We start from the raw sequence: 14,262 nt of genomic DNA, 5'->3' as shown, positions 1-14,262 counted from the left end.
TACTAATAGTGGTTATTAAAACTAAAAGATCGTACTGACATGCTTGCTCTAATCATAAAAAAACATCTTCTCAATGCAGTTACTTTATTGAACACCCAAAGCAACAAAATACACATGTGGCTGTACAAGAAGGGAAGAGGGAATGACGCAGAAAGTAATCGCCAAAACTATTGGCTGGAATAGGAGATAAACCCTTTGATCTGAACCCCTTATACATTCTTCCGTATGTTCTGATAGGCACGCTTCATCGTGCAGTATGAATGTAAGCTCGTTATGTACAAGGCGTTTTGTTTTAACTTCAAACCGAATACAGTTAAAAAGGCGCAAGCAAAATTAAGAACACCAGACTTTTCAACTGAATTACTGGTTTCCGCCTCTTTTACAAGGCAAACTATATCTTAAATTTAAATGAATGGATAAAGGTTACATTGAATTACTCGAATAATTAAATGAATGTACATAACAATTGGTATTGCTCATATGAAATACACACAAAGTCACATCTTCTTTAAAACTAGAATTTTACATCCGTTTTCCAAAAGTATTTTATAAATACAAGCATATATTAATCTATATCAAGCAAGTTACTCTACGCACACAAAACCGCCATAGGTGAAAACTCAAAACTAAACTAGGCTTTCCTTTCAAACGGGAGCTACGAAAAAATGGTCCTACAAAAAGGTGAAACGATTATGAGTTTTGTAGGAAATGGGTGAAGCATGCAGACGTGGTTATTCTGAGTTACATATGTATGTTTATATATAGTAGGGTGGGGGAAGATGGTACACCAACAGTACGTGTTATCCAAATATCCTAATCATTTTTTAAACAATTAAAAACGGCCTATGGGTGTTGTGAGGATACGATTTTATAATTCTTCTAATGTTCTTTGTTTACTACTAAATGTGACGAGAAAATAGTACAAAAAGGTGTCCCATCTTCCCCGCCCTTATATATTGGTTACGTTATACTGTTCTGTTTTTAAATGTCATCAATATCGAAATCGTCACCGCCATTTTCTTCTTCTTCGGCAGGTGGAGCATCACCGTTAGCATGGTTGCCATTTGCAGTGGGTATGTCCTCAACTTGAAGGCCAGTACCGGCACGAGTTGTGTACTCAATCTCTATCTGTGTATGTCATGGGAAAAACACGTTTAATATTTAATGTTGGCTAGGAACTTGGTAGTTATTAAAAGAAAGGTGATTTTGCCAAAACTTGGCTTAAATTTAAAAAACAAAAAATGTTTTACTCCATTTGCTGTCAAAATTGTCATTTAAGCAGATTAGTAAGTAAAATGAATAACTTATTACATATCAATAGTTGTGGTCATATATTTTAAAACATTCATACCTAAAGACAATAAGGCTAGTTTGAATAGAGGTAATAGCCAAAAATAGTGTAATTCTTTTATTTAAAATAAAATATTTCATTATATAGAGTTGTGAAAAAATAATATTTTACCAAGCATACAAATAAAAATCACACAAAATTTTGACATAAATGTTTATTTATGTTGTTATTAGGCTTTTTTTCAAGTCACAACCGGCAAAACGAAATATTGTCTGTTGTATAGAACAAGGCAGTTGGTTTAAAATTTGTAAAAGAATTTTAAACAGGCACGTCAAAATAATTTGAACTAGAAAAATACGAACCGAAAACGGGAAAAATTTGAAAAAAAGGCAAATGCGTTTAAAAAAAAACATGGAAAATTGCAAAATTAGTTGTATTAATCCGCAGACTAAATCGCGTGCTGCAAATTTGGTATGCAACAATTTTTTGCAATCCACAAAATAAATCTTGACGTTTTTACCTCTTCTTCTTCCTCACTACTCTCTTCCTCTGCCTCCTTAAGCCAGTTGACCACAGGAGCAGCTCTGCTATGAATCATCTTGCTCAGCTCCTTGCTGACGTACTTCTTGCTGGGATGCTCCCCCCACTCAATGATGACTTCTTCATCAACGATGTCCTGATCGTACAGATCCTGAGGAGAAAAATGAAGAAAACGTTACAAAATTGCACCTCAAAAATGACATTTTCTGAAAATGAGACAAAAATTTAAATATAATACAGAAATAAAACAATTTTTTACTAATATTTTCATGTTTTTACAATTTGCAAAATAGATCATTTAAAAAAAAAGTGTGTAGTTGTGAAAATGTTACATAACCGGTACTTCAAAGTTAGGATTTTCGAAAAAAGCCAAAAAGCCAAATATATTTCAGAGACGAAGCCAATTTACACTACTTTTTTCATACAATTTGCAACAGTGTAAATGAATCATTTTTGAAGGGATCGAATGTCTGTCGTTGCAGGATTAATGCCACAAGCTTAAACTAGACTTTCCATAAATAAATATTTCATATACCTAGTATTAACAGTTAAAACAAACATATCATCGAACACTTCAGGTTAAAATGTTGGTTTTCAGCACTTATGTACCAGCAGTGAAAGCACTTAAGTAGGGTTTATACATTAAGTGTAAAAATTTATAGAAAAATCAATTTAAGCTGTCACACTTCAAAGCAATACCCATTCTGTTCCATATAGGTGAGGTGCTACCGTGAAAACCTCTGATTTTAGGTGTCACATACATAATACGTGCTAGCTTTTCATGTCATGTAAAAATCATTATGTTTGAAACCTTGTTTGTATATTGTATACAGGGACGCATTTGCTTGTGTAAAAGAATTAAAATGCAAAACACTAGGGATGTGCTGAAGTTGAAAAAGCTCGGGTTCGCCGAGCGCCGAGCTTCAACGAAAAGCTCGGCACGAGCCCGAGCCCGAGCACCTATGACGTCATCAAGGAGAAAGGCGTACGAGAATGTGTTCCTATTCAGCCGAAAAGCGCCGCTAATCAAAATAATACAGAACACGTGGTTTGCGGTTAAAGACGCGTCTCGCTTTTCATAATTTCTACTGTTGCAAAATGTAAAATTCATACAAAAAATATTTAATTAAAAAAATATTTATAACTGTTACAGCCAGTGGCACAACTAGCAAGTTTCTACGCATGTTCATCTTGGATAAAGTAACGATTATTTACGTCAGAATAAACCTTTACGATCGTTACATCACAAACGAGATTGTTGGAAAACAATCGTGTTTTATTCGCTTCCATACGATCTGTAGTTTGTGTATAATTTTTGTTTCTGATGATTAGTTTAATGCAGGTAAATCGCGATTATGTGAATTTTAATTGGTGGAAATATAAGAGCGAGGAGCGACGCTATCAGTAAATTGGAACCAACATAAATTGTAATATGATATTACAAAGTATCGTCCCGGTCGAGCTTGGACAGAAGCCAAAAAACATCGTTTGATGGCGCCGCACGAGAACCAGAGTTTCATTACGTCATTTTTCACGAGAATAAATTCACAACGATTGCTTCGTTTGTTACGTGTGGAATGTATGCTACCGCATGCGTCTTCCTTTATTTCATACGCCGGCGCAGAGTGTAAAAATGTGACGCTGATACACGATGTTTTGATCTCGTGGTTGGTTGGGCTGCCCAACTTGGGCAGTGGGCACATTCCTCCCGATTGTTATATTATGAAACTTCATAATTAATAGTTACGTTGCGATAGGACACGTGACGTAACAATTGAATGAAAAATTGTTTTAATTCCAAGCGAAGGAATGTTATATTGAATGCAACGCGTGTGTGTGCGTCTTAGCACTTTCTGGCTGCGTGCGTGTCTGCGGTAAAGGTGGCTTAGGGGTTGCAAAACCCTGTGGTTGCAAAACCGTGGTTGCAGCATATTATTTCATTATAAAAAAGTTTAAGAGTTTTTGGCTTTTTATTTAAAATGTGATACGAAAACATTGGGCGCTCGTGTAATTCGACACCGGCTGTAATTCGATACGGGCAAATTCGCTGACGTTGCGATTCGTTACTTGCGAGAGAGCAAATTCACAACGAACGAAAAATAATTAAAGAGAAAGCTACGTTGACTAGTCTCGTTATCTTTTAGTAGCTTCACTTTTTTCATTTTTAATATTTTTCGCTCTCGCGTGCAACATTATAGCAAAAGACTCGGCGCTCGGCCCAGTTTTCAGCCGAGCGCCGAGCGTCAAAAAAGGAGACGCTCGGGCACGAGCTTTTGAGTTCGGGCTCGGCTCGGCACATCCCTACAAAACACGAATATTATCGAAACACTAACAAAAACAACAGTTATTATAACACGGATGTTCTGTTTTATATAACTGGTGCCAGCTTACGAGTTACCACTTATGTAACATTGAGGATGATTGTTTTTTTTTTCAATAAAGCTGATAATTCAGACAAGAGACAACCCATTAGTGGCCACTGGGTTGGAGCAATTGCCGTTAAGAATCTTGCTCAAAGACACATACGCACACAAGGAGCAGCGATGAGCCTTGAACCTTAACCTCTGGGTTGGTGACTGGCACTACTATGTCACGGCGCCGAATATATTTGCTTATTAAATATTTACCTTAACGATATGAGCAACTTTGGGCAGCAAAGCATCTTTATGAAGTTCCACTGTCTTCTCAAATGCACCCAGCAACGCTTTCTGTGCTTTCTTGTTTCCATGGCATAACTGTGGAATAGATTATATATGATATATTTGGATCACAAAATGGACTTTTCCAGTATACATATTATATATATATATTTATTTATATTTTTTCGATGGCAATAAAATCAAAATATCACATGGTCCAACAAAAAAATACAATTGAAAGTTAAACTTAAAACTGTATTATTTCTTTATTAGATTGTACACTTATTTACTTATGGCAATAAAAAATTGTGTTCTAATATTTCAAATGGTAAATTCTTATATTTCAAATGGTAGCAATAAGTTAATAAAACAGAGTTAATGAACAGTTTGGTATCGAAAACAGCTGTACAAGTACAAATAGATGGTCAGATGGCATTGCACCATTTGAAATGTGAACACATTGGTGACAATTGTTTGTTGTGTATATACAATGTTGACAATGAAATGTCAATAACAGGATTCATTTTGTTTAGTGTAATTTGGATGAGCTTTTGCTTGCAAGAAGTACATGTTAAATACATGTTACTCGCAAACACACACAAAAGATGGTCTATTGTTTTAATTAAACCAAAATTTGGGTATTATTTAAAAACCTTGAAACAAAATAAACAGTTGTGAGAAAGTCCTCTGTTTTATACAAAAGGAATTTTACATTAAAATGCTATGTGATTATGATAATAGTAAGCTGAGAAATGTTTTCGGTTTTACATGTATTAGTTTAGTTTAAACATTACTGATCTACTTTCAAGGCAATTCCTACTTTCCTAATGTTCTGTATAAATACGTAATCAAAATGCATTTTCTCAGAAAATTGAATTAACATTTAGGCTTGTGCAATTTTAACCCTATTAACCACGGCCAAGAGAAACGACTTGCGTAAAAAGAAGTTGAAAAAGCACTTAACATGCTACATTGTGTAGATTAATCATATTATATTTCAATTAAATCACCAATTAGTTCATAAAAATCAATACAAAGTTGATTAGTGGGCCACGCTTGTCTGCCGAATGTTGGCAATGAAAAAACAAACGTTGTTGTTTAAACTTAACTTGAAAGACCTTAGGCATGATTACATGGCAGAAAAAGGTTACATAACTGTTGTATACAATCTACAACTAAATCAGTGGTTCCAAACCTTTTTACACCAGAAAACCAGTCAATTTAAAAAAATACAGAAAACATAATAAAACTTTCGGTATTGGCTGTCTTTGTATTAAACATATAGTTGTTATTATACTATTTGCATTTTATTCACAATACATATTTTTTACCAGTATAATTATATTATATATATATATATATATACAAGCTTGGCAGAAAATTAAGATTCGTTGAGTAACGGCAAAGATTTATAAATAACTGCCCGTTTGAAACCACAAGATTTCTACATCATTATTTCCAACTTTTACAACTAAGCCTAAAGGTTTATGTTTTTAATTTGGTTTATCTTGCTTTTTACAACAAATGCAATCCATTTTACTGTGTTGTAATTTTAAAATAACCAATAGTATATTATTGCATAAATGAATCATGTATATTAAGCACTAAGACTGCAAATTATAATACACTAAGACATGCTGCAGATTTCAAAATTGTCTTCTGTTAGGTAATTGCTATGAAATTGAGTACGGACACAGAATTATAATTCAAGGGAATTGAAATACCCCATACAGAGTTCTTAGTAATTGTGTATTCTTATAACAGCTCCTATTCAAGTCTTGGTCGCAACAACAACAAATACCGTTGTTGAAATGAGTTATTTCTATATATGTAGAACCATGGTGGCAGACTTAATAGGAATTGACACAATGACAGGATTCAATAATAACCTAAGTTTGGTTTGCTAAAGAAAGGAGATTGAATTCAATTATAGAGTCTTTGGCTCAGCAAGGGGCTTGAGAATCAAATTTCATGGCCTACTGAACAAACAATAGTGTGGGGTGATTGGAACATCGGGGGATGCTTTGTTAAGATCAGGTATCGAGGTGTACGCGAAACAGAGCAGCCACATATAAACAGTACACAGCACAGGTTTATTTCAAAGGAGAAATTTACAACTGCTAAAAACTTTACACAAAAATTTTGTTTTTGTGCCAAACGATACTTTTTTGTTTTGTTTGTATTTTTATTAAATTTTAGCCCACAAAAAAAATACTCTACTTTTTTTTGACAAAAACCTTTACAGTTTTTAAGTGCCAAAACACTTTACAGTCTTTTTAAAACAAACTTTCTTCATAGTTCATACCATACATACTTTCTAATCCGTAATTCTATTTCCTTATTAGGAATAATCAGCTTACCCTGATAAAGTGGTTCCTGTAAGTTTTGATTTGTTCTCTCATGTTCTCATTGCAAAGAAGCTCAACCAAGATAAGAGGAGCTTTGCTCTTCATGTCCAACCTCTCTGCTTCTATAGCAATGTCCTTGGATGCCTGGAGAAAAAAAAATTAATTGGGAGGAAATTGGCTTCTCCTACAAGCAATCTTTTTATATGCAAAAAATGGTTAAAATTATCAAAATTAACAACATTAATTTTATACATAGTAGGGTGGGAAAAGGCGGGACACCTTTAGGACATGATATCCAAATATCCTGTTCGTGTTTTAAAGAAATAATAACGGTCTATGGGAGTTTTAAAGATACGGTTTTATAATTTTTTGGATGTTCTTTGTTTACTACCTAATGGGATAGGAAAATAGAATAAAAAAGAGTCCCATCTTTTCCTATCCTACTATACATGAACTAATATCCAATTTTACTATTTACAGAAGCTGAGTGGTAATGCAGCAAAAGTAAAACTGAAACCCTTAATGTGAATTAGTAAAAAATTCGACAGTAAAATAACAGAGTGTGTGAATTTCAATATTGGTTTTTAGCTAACTAAGTCTTGGCTTATTGCTGTATGGAAACAAGACAGACATCTGATCAGTTGAAATTAATTAGTCCGAAGATTATGTCACATGTCATATGAAATCAAATGTCACACAGCTTAATTAAAGTGACATACTTCTTAGTTAAATAACCCCCCTACAATACGCCAGTTGTGCTTATATGCTGTGTAGTAAATGATTAATGCAGAACTGGCGCCGATGGGACAGACTGCAACATTAATCAAAACCTATGCAGCTGGAACAGCCTGGAAGCATACATTGCTGTAAATAAACAGCAGGCATATCACATTTTGGAAAAATCTAACTTCCTTTCTTTTAGTAGGCAATTAAAACTACTTTGGTTAAATCTACTTTCTGGTGACAATTGTATAGCCAGCTTTTAAACTCGAAAAAAAATTCAGAAAATTGTAAAAAAAGACAAAAATAATAAATAATAAGATAACCACTACTAAAATGCTCGCAAATTTTCTAGTAGCAAACATATTTACAAATGTTGTGGTATTTTATAGACTAAGTTTTAATAAATAAATTTACATAGGCACCAATAGCACGTTTTTATTAAGTTTTTATTGTCAAAGCAATTTGCAGCCTTTTAGAAGTTATAGTATTATTAGTAAAACTTACATTCATAATAGTATTAGCATTGATGCGTTTCTTTATGAATCCATATAACATGTCTGCTCGTTCACTTGGCGTGCGTTCCAAGTCATCAGTAAGAGCTAGTGTCGCTGCTCCGGATGTAATCTCGTTCATCCGGGCAGCAACTGCAGCCTCCGAGACATCCACGGACCAATCATCGTCTCCAAAACTGTCGCTTGCTCCGTTGGCGACACCCTGGGGTTGGAAAGTTATTTTCATGTTAAATTTATGGGGAAAAAGCACAAATTTTCATAATACTGAGTTTTAAATCAGGGTTGAAAGATTTTTTTATTTGTGAAGCAATTTATTTCATACAGGTCTGTTTGTTGTATCATTTGTTTAAAAATAAAATACTCTTAAACTGTTTAATTGGTGTACAGGAAAAAGCTTACCAACCACCTGAAATACCTTTATTTACCACAAGTCTATAAAGTAACAAAGGCCAAAATCCCCAGTTATTAAAATGAACCATATACCAGTAGTTGAAATATGAAACATTATTAAAATTTTAAGTGGTAAATAAAATAAAGAAGTTTGTAACTGTTTGGACTTTATACAGTATAAACAAGGCCAAACACAGCATTGTACATGAGAATTAATAAGAGTTTCAAACTTTTTCACCAATACTGCTAAAACTTCACACCAGACACCATATGCTAGAACTTAACCAACCGCTCTTTCACAAGCAGCGGTGATAACACGGATGCAAGCATTTAATACTAGTGCTGCTACAACAGCTGCTTAAGGTTTTGTTCGCCAAACTACATTTTTGTTTCTCAATTAGAAAAAAAAGAAATTCGTTTGTGTTTTTTTAAAAAAACGAGAAAATTTTATTCTTTAAAATAAGAGGGAATTTAGTCTTTAAAAAACAGAATTTTATTCTAAAAAAGAGAGAGTTTCAGACTCAAATGACTTGGAATGTAATTTTAACAGCCCAGCCATCCTATAATGAATTATTGATGGTTAGACCAGCTGATGTGAATAATCTTTAGGTTTAAACCTCCATGAGTAATTGTGTCTGTGAGTTGAAAGAACACAAGTCTTAATGGCAGTCTTTAACTACAGTAGAGCTAGGACCTTTTAGAAAGCCTATTGCTTGCAACTTAATTAGCAAGGTACAGAAATTACTCCTTTGGGAATTGGAAACATAATTAAAAATGAATTTAAATTTGTTTAAAGCCTTGGTTTAATAAGTAAAGGTTTAATAGTCCTGTAGTTTTCTTATACAGTCCACAATTTCCTTTTACAAAAATTTAAAACGGGAAAATTGATTTCAAACATAGCGTTACTTACATTGTTGTTTTCTTTGTTGCCATTTTTCTTTGCGGCATTTGCTGAGTTTTCTTCTTCACTGGAGTGGCCACGCTCGCGTCCCTTGGTGGGCTTTGACTTTTCCTTCTTGTCCTTTTGGGGCGGATTCTTAATGATGTACGTGCACAGCTTGTGACGCAGATCTACCAAGCTCTGGTTGCCGCAAGCCTTACACACTAATCCAATTGTACCACGTTTTACAATCTAAAAAGAAAAAGTAATGTGTTTTATTCTATATGGGTGATTGCAGGTCCAGGACCTTGGAATTAGGTAGAGCTTGCGCATTATTACCACAAAAATATATATAATTCCAATACCTTTTAAAATGACAATGATTTTAGTACTGAAATCAGACATGAATGGGTAAAAGCAGTAGACAGTATAATAGGCCTACAGTTTAAAGCCAATTTAAAAAGAGTTTTCAAGCTGTTAATACCATCATATCTCGAAGCTACATTGTGACGTACTGATACAGTAATTACATTGTTGGCTTAATAAAAACAAACATGATGAATAATTCTGTAATATAGCACATGCAATATGCATGTTTCTGTACAGGAAGGATGCGAATAAAATTGATGGCCTGTGACAGGACGTATTAGACAGCATAGTGTTAGATAACAGAAACCTACCATAACTGGCCATGTAGTTATTGGTAGCCGCAGCCACACAAAATTAGAAAACTAAAACCACTTCAATTTTGAATATGTATTAATATATCTATGGCGCTGTAGCATAGTGGTTAACGTGACTGCCTGTAACCCAGAGGTAATGAGTTCAAGGCACGACGCTGCTACCATTGTGGGCGAATGCGTCCTCGGACACTTAAAATTTCTCCAACCCAGTGGTCACTAATGGGTTGTTCAAATTATTAGCCATACATAAAAGGAAAAAAATCCCCCCAAAAAATAATAATTACCCATAAAGTAATTTACATGGTAACTCGTAAAAATCTTAGTTCAAAATAGATAAATTTAAACAAATCATTTAGCAATACCTCAACTAAGTAAAAACTCTTAACAGGGCACACACAGTCTACCAACAGGCTTACCATTGTGGTTTCTGGGTTTTCGCACTCGTTACATAGCACGAACTTTTTAATGAAGATGTCCAGCATATCCTGAAGCCTTGTGTTCTCATGTGAGCCATTAACAATGTATCTGTCATTCTTCAAATCAAATTGAGTCTGGGCGCCGAGTTCGCAGCCAAAAAATTTGCAGGCGTCTAAAGACAATGTAAAGTTTTTAGTGATGGAATCCAGGGGGCAAACATAAGTGGTAACACCCCAATAAAAATAGTTTAAAAAAATAATCAATTTGTTAGGGCATAAATTATTAAAGTTTGGATTCTACTGCCCATTAGTCTTAGATATGTATATAATAGGAATTAGACTCTTGTTTACCTACAAATTTTCCAAAAATATTCAATATAAGGCATATAAACTATTAAATATATATATAAAATGAAGAAGAATATTGATAAATTTGATAACTTACAAGTGGCAGGTCTGCCAATAGCTTTGGCGACATCGGACATGTTTACAATGACAGTTTTTACACCATTCCCTTTCCCTTCAACCTAGGGAATGAAACAAGGTTTAGAAAAACAAAATGGAGAATATACGACTCATTTCTGAAAGACCCTCTAATAAATACAATATATAGATTACCGAATAAAGTTACTACAATAACATGAAACAGTCTTTTTTTACTATAAATATTTACTGTGAATCTGCCCTGTGGCCCTGTGTACTATCAAAAACCTAAGACAATTAATGACAGTTACCTTGGCTATAATACATGGCATTTTGTAACGGTAGAAAACATCTTGGACGTCTCGGTTGACGTTAAGCATAGCCATGATTTATGTTGAAGATTTGACTTCTTTTGCGCGAGAAGGAGGTTACGTTGTCGTTGTTTCGTCGATTTTTTTGCTTTTTGTTTTCTTACAGTTCTGATACAAGCTATTCGCTTTATTGCGTGTTTTGTTCCTTCGGAGTCGGGTTCATTAGAATCAACTGGCCTTTTCACTATGCTCCCATTCAGACCTGGACCTAATCTTGTCGTGCAAGAATGACATGTAGAGGAGAAGCAGGGACGATAAATTGAACCCTCCAGTCTTCTAGGAATCGTGGTAGTGTTGATGTGTATACGATCTGTGTAAGAAAAATAAGTTTAAAAGGTAAAACACACATATATAGCCTATATACACTTCAGCAAGTAACTTTTAACCCTAGACTCCCCAAAGTTTGAATAAGTAAAACACAAACACACTAAAAAAACATAATTCAATACCTTATTTTTAAATAAAACCAATATTTTTATTACAACTATAAACTAAACTGTAAAACAGCAAATAACTTACCGTTTGCGGTGGAAAAATACATAAACACTTTGGGCTTGTGAGCTTTCAAGCAAAGAAAAATATAGTGGTGGAAACAGCTGGACAAGCAAACTATAAAATCAAAGTTCTGAAAGTAAAAAAAAAGAAACAACAGCGTTAATCAAATTACACGTTTATACTGCGCCTATGCTACCTTAAACTGAATTTAACAGTTCGATTTTAACAAAACATTAAAATACAAACGAATGCCTTTTGTTACAACGCATTTTATCGTACACGAGCAACCGCACAACTGCAAAACAAAATAGAACAAAAACTGACACGGCAAGTCCGTTCGTTTTACAACATTCCCGGATGTACAAATTTACGTCACACAGAGAGAAGAATCAGTAAAGCGAGGTCTCGCGAATTGTTTTCGGTTGCGCAACAGCAACTGTAGGGGCATAGAAATCCGCATTGATAGCACGTGGCCGATTATGAAATGCATTTATACAATATATATTCCATCTTATTAGGAACAAAAGAAAGAAATTCGATGTGCTTGCGACACGTTTGTTTTGAAATAGGTTTAAATACAGAAAGGTGCATGACAAAAAATAGACTGAGAAAAACCGCTAAATACAAACAGCACACAAAACAAAATATTGTAACAGTTTCGGAGATTTACTTTGATTTCTTATTGCTTGAGGTTTGAGGTTCTGTGTATTTCAGCTACCATGTTATATCTTCCCAAAGTTTGGCCTCGTATTTTGATTGACTGATATTATCTTCGTCTTCTTCTTCACTACAATAATCTTCTTCTCGGCGAACTGTCTTAATAATTCGTGGTGGTCTGTTCTGTGATGATACGACTGAAGGAGCAACAGTTGCTAAAGTGTTCCAAATGCCTTTAGAAAACGCAGATTTTCCCTTGAACTGAATAAAACTGCTTGAAGATTGGTCTGTATCTGGTCCGTCTTCTGAAGCAACCGTCGTACTGCTATTTTGGGGATATTCAAGTTGGTGCGATTTTACACTCGTCACCTTAGAACTAGTCGTTGAAGCTATAGATGTATCGCTTGGTTTGTCGTCATTTTCAGCTACTTGAGCAACGGTCCATGATGCTTCTAAGTCGGATGTTTTGCAGCTCATGGCCGATGTAGCTGTATCTTCCAAACTACTTGCAGCTTCAGACTTCAACTTTAATTTTTCTAGTTCACTAGTTTTTAAATTTGAACGGCAGCTTTGTTGAGATTTTTGTTCGTTATGTGTAGAATTGCTAGACTTTTTAAAATCCCTTTCGTTTAAATTCTCTGCCACACCATTGCTGCCGCTTGATGACGTTATGTCCTCTCGAATAACTCTAAGTTTCTTCCTATCCTTAGGTTGTTTAATTTTTGCCATCGCTTCTACCTCTCTAGCTTTTCGTGCCTCGTCCTTTAGTCTTTGTTTTTCTTGTAGTCTTTTCTTTTTACCGATACGCACGACACCACCGAAAGTTGCAGCTTCCGGGAGCCTCGTACCTGTAATGTGATAGATCAACCCCCGAGAACCAAAGTACAAACGATTCACACCGTTGTTTCTGGCCATATCTTCACTGAAACAAACCGCAAGCGTGTCGATCGCAGCGGTCAATACACTTAGGCAGACATCACATGAAAAATAAATTGCGCACATAGTGACCAGAAACGGGAAAAGTTTTACTAATGCATTTTCTTTGACTTCGAGTATTCCTGCACATAGTGCCATCGCTGCGCATATTATTGACATACGACAGCATCGTATGCACCACCGAGCAGCGGCATGTGATCGCCGAATAGTTGAGGGAAGACCAGCCGATTCCGTTTTTACCGAATACAAAGAGCGTGTTCTTAATGGAGTTCTGCTGGCCGTCGGTAATTTTGCTTCATTTGTATTTATATAAAAACCATATCGACCTTCGGAGATACAAGTTGGTCGGGCGTAACCGTAAACTCCAATGGAGGCTGGACAATATGGCGATAACAATGAGAGAGAAGTTTCCGGAACTTCCTCTCTGCAGATGGAGCCGGGAGAGGTACATCTGTTTCTTTTCTTGCAAGAAGAAAACACGGCGTACAGGAATTTTGAGTGAACAGCCCCTCCAAACACGCTACCTATATTATAACGCAACAACATCTGTAATGAACTTGTAATGGGATGAAGGAGACGATGTCGCTCTTCGTTGAAATACCACAGTGATATTGCACCAGTCACTACAGCTTTCTGGCCTGTAGTAAATATATTCACGCACCACAAGTAGAAAATCACAACAACCGAAGAATAGACGCTTGAAAGTGATGACTGGCTTGTGAAATACTCCACTGTTGTTAAATCTTCGGAAGCTTTCAAATCGCCACAGTTCAAAACGCTCGTAAGTAGCAGTGCGCAGTAAAATGTACTAATCAAAGTACAAAACGTTGTCCATAATGGCTGGCTTAGCAACTTAGGGAGCGATTGTAAACACCTTGAAGATTCGGAAAGAAACCCTCTTGCATATCGGTTGTCGTTTCTTTTGTTCCATATAGTGACAGAAATAACCGCCAAGGAG

At 35.2% G+C, this 14,262-nt stretch overlaps 1 protein-coding gene across 1 annotated transcript; it reads right to left on the bottom strand.

The window, feature by feature from the left end:
• Nucleotides 1-67: 67 nt before the first annotated feature.
• Nucleotides 68-11,896, bottom strand: LOC149729837 (eukaryotic translation initiation factor 5-like). The gene is made up of 10 exons (XM_089885869.1): nt 11,736-11,896; nt 11,157-11,526; nt 10,868-10,949; nt 10,423-10,595; nt 9,354-9,575; nt 8,046-8,255; nt 6,831-6,962; nt 4,459-4,566; nt 1,812-1,982; nt 68-1,128 (listed from the first exon to the last, which is right to left on the bottom strand). Exons 2-10 carry the CDS (start codon nt 11,229-11,231, stop codon nt 982-984), a joined length of 1,320 nt encoding a protein of 439 aa, XP_089741995.1. The 5' UTR covers nt 11,232-11,526; nt 11,736-11,896; the 3' UTR covers nt 68-981.
• Between the last annotated feature and the right edge of the window lie 2,366 nt (nt 11,897-14,262).

The sequence above is a fragment of the Ciona robusta genome, chromosome 10 (genome assembly GCF_009617815.1).
Source record: "Ciona robusta chromosome 10, ASM961781v2".
NCBI classification, from domain to species: Eukaryota; Metazoa; Chordata; class Ascidiacea; order Phlebobranchia; family Cionidae; genus Ciona; species Ciona robusta.
The sequence above is the reverse complement of the archived record's forward strand: the minus strand, read 5'-3'. Positions and strand labels throughout refer to the sequence as shown.